The sequence below is a fragment of the Pygoscelis adeliae genome, unplaced genomic scaffold, assembly GCF_000699105.1.
Source record: "Pygoscelis adeliae isolate BGI_AS28 unplaced genomic scaffold, ASM69910v1 Scaffold358, whole genome shotgun sequence".
Taxonomy (NCBI): Eukaryota; Metazoa; Chordata; class Aves; order Sphenisciformes; family Spheniscidae; genus Pygoscelis; species Pygoscelis adeliae.
The window spans coordinates 1,381,269-1,382,499 of NW_008825429.1; the positions used below are offsets into that span (position 1 = coordinate 1,381,269).

A 1,231-nucleotide genomic window follows, 5' to 3' on the forward strand; every position below is an offset into this window, starting at 1 on the left:
TGGGGATGCCAGCCTGGGCTGCTGCTTGTGGTGGCAGGGGTTTGCTATTATCTGTTAGCCCCATACTTTGAGTGGTAACAGGAGGTGTCTGGGGATGCCAGCTGGGCTGGATTTGGAGCAATATCCCAATTTTCTGCTTTTTTCCACGCTGAATGTCTGGCTGCTCCCTGTGCAGTAAGAGAGCCCGCAGGGGTGGCCTCTGGTCTGCAGCTGAGAATTACAGGATGACGGTAGCGCTGTCCTTGCAAGCCTCAGAGCCGTCAGTGTGGGACCTGGGTGGGATGAACCCCGGCATCAAGCCCTGCCACTGCTGCGGGCGGTGCCTTGCACGGGGGCACGGGAACTGGGGCCAGTGGCTGCGCTGGGGGTGACAAACAGTGTGGGCTTGGGGGGTGCAGAGCCAGCCCACCCTGGGGACCCAAACCCGGACAGGCGCCGGCTGCGGCCCCCTGGACAATTGCAGCATTCAGCCCTCCCTAATCTCCGGGATATTAGCGGGGTCCCAGCTCAGCGCGATGCAGAGCCGCGGCAGCGGCGCGGGGATAAAGGCCTGCGGAAGCGGTGCACAATGCCACCGCGCCGGCGGCTGGCAGGGCAGCCTCTGCCCGGGGGTTGGGGGAGAGGGGCCGCCGGGGGCCCCCTGCCCCTTCTCCTGCCTCCCCTCTCCCCGTGCTGCATCTCCCCTTCTCTCCTTCCATTTTTCATGCTATTGAAGCTCTCTTTTCCCTCATCCATCCTGCCTGCTCCCCTGGCCTGCCGGCAGCAGTGGGCTGCGCGGTGGGGCCCTGGGGGCCATGGAGCGGGTGCAGCTCCCGGCACGGAGGGGAGCCCTGTCCCGACCTCAAGCAGCGCCGCGGCTGCCTGGGGGAGCACCCGACCTGCGGGATGGCCAAAGGTAACGTGGGTCCCGCGGGGATGCCCACCTCCCTTGTGCGTGACCGTCTCCTGGTGCTGCCGTCCCCCCTGCCTGTCCCGGGGCGTCTTTAACCGTCTGTGTGTCCCCCCCCGGCTGCTCTTCTGCCAGAGGTGGCCAAGATATTACCTGACTCCTTCAGCCGGGACTTCAGGGATCCCTGGCGAAGAGCTGGGCTGCTGCTGCTGGAGGAGCCATCCAGGTGGGTGTGGGGCTGGGGCCCCTCTGCACCCGCCCTGCCACAGCCATGGCCCCTCTGCACCCCTATACAAAGCCATGGTCCTTCTGCACCCTGGTCTAGAGCCGTGGCCCCTTTGC

General features: G+C 65.9%; 1 protein-coding gene across 1 annotated transcript in view; it reads left to right on the forward strand.

Annotated features, from left to right (window-relative positions):
* Positions 1-1,231, forward strand: part of LOC103922662 (somatomedin-B and thrombospondin type-1 domain-containing protein-like) — a 2,708-nt gene that overhangs the window by 328 nt on the left and 1,149 nt on the right. Inside the window, exons 2-3 of the mRNA XM_009330839.1 lie at positions 716-895; positions 1,025-1,115. Of these exons, the coding sequence (XP_009329114.1) occupies positions 716-895; positions 1,025-1,115 (271 nt within the window). The remainder of the gene's footprint in view (positions 1-715; positions 896-1,024; positions 1,116-1,231) is intronic.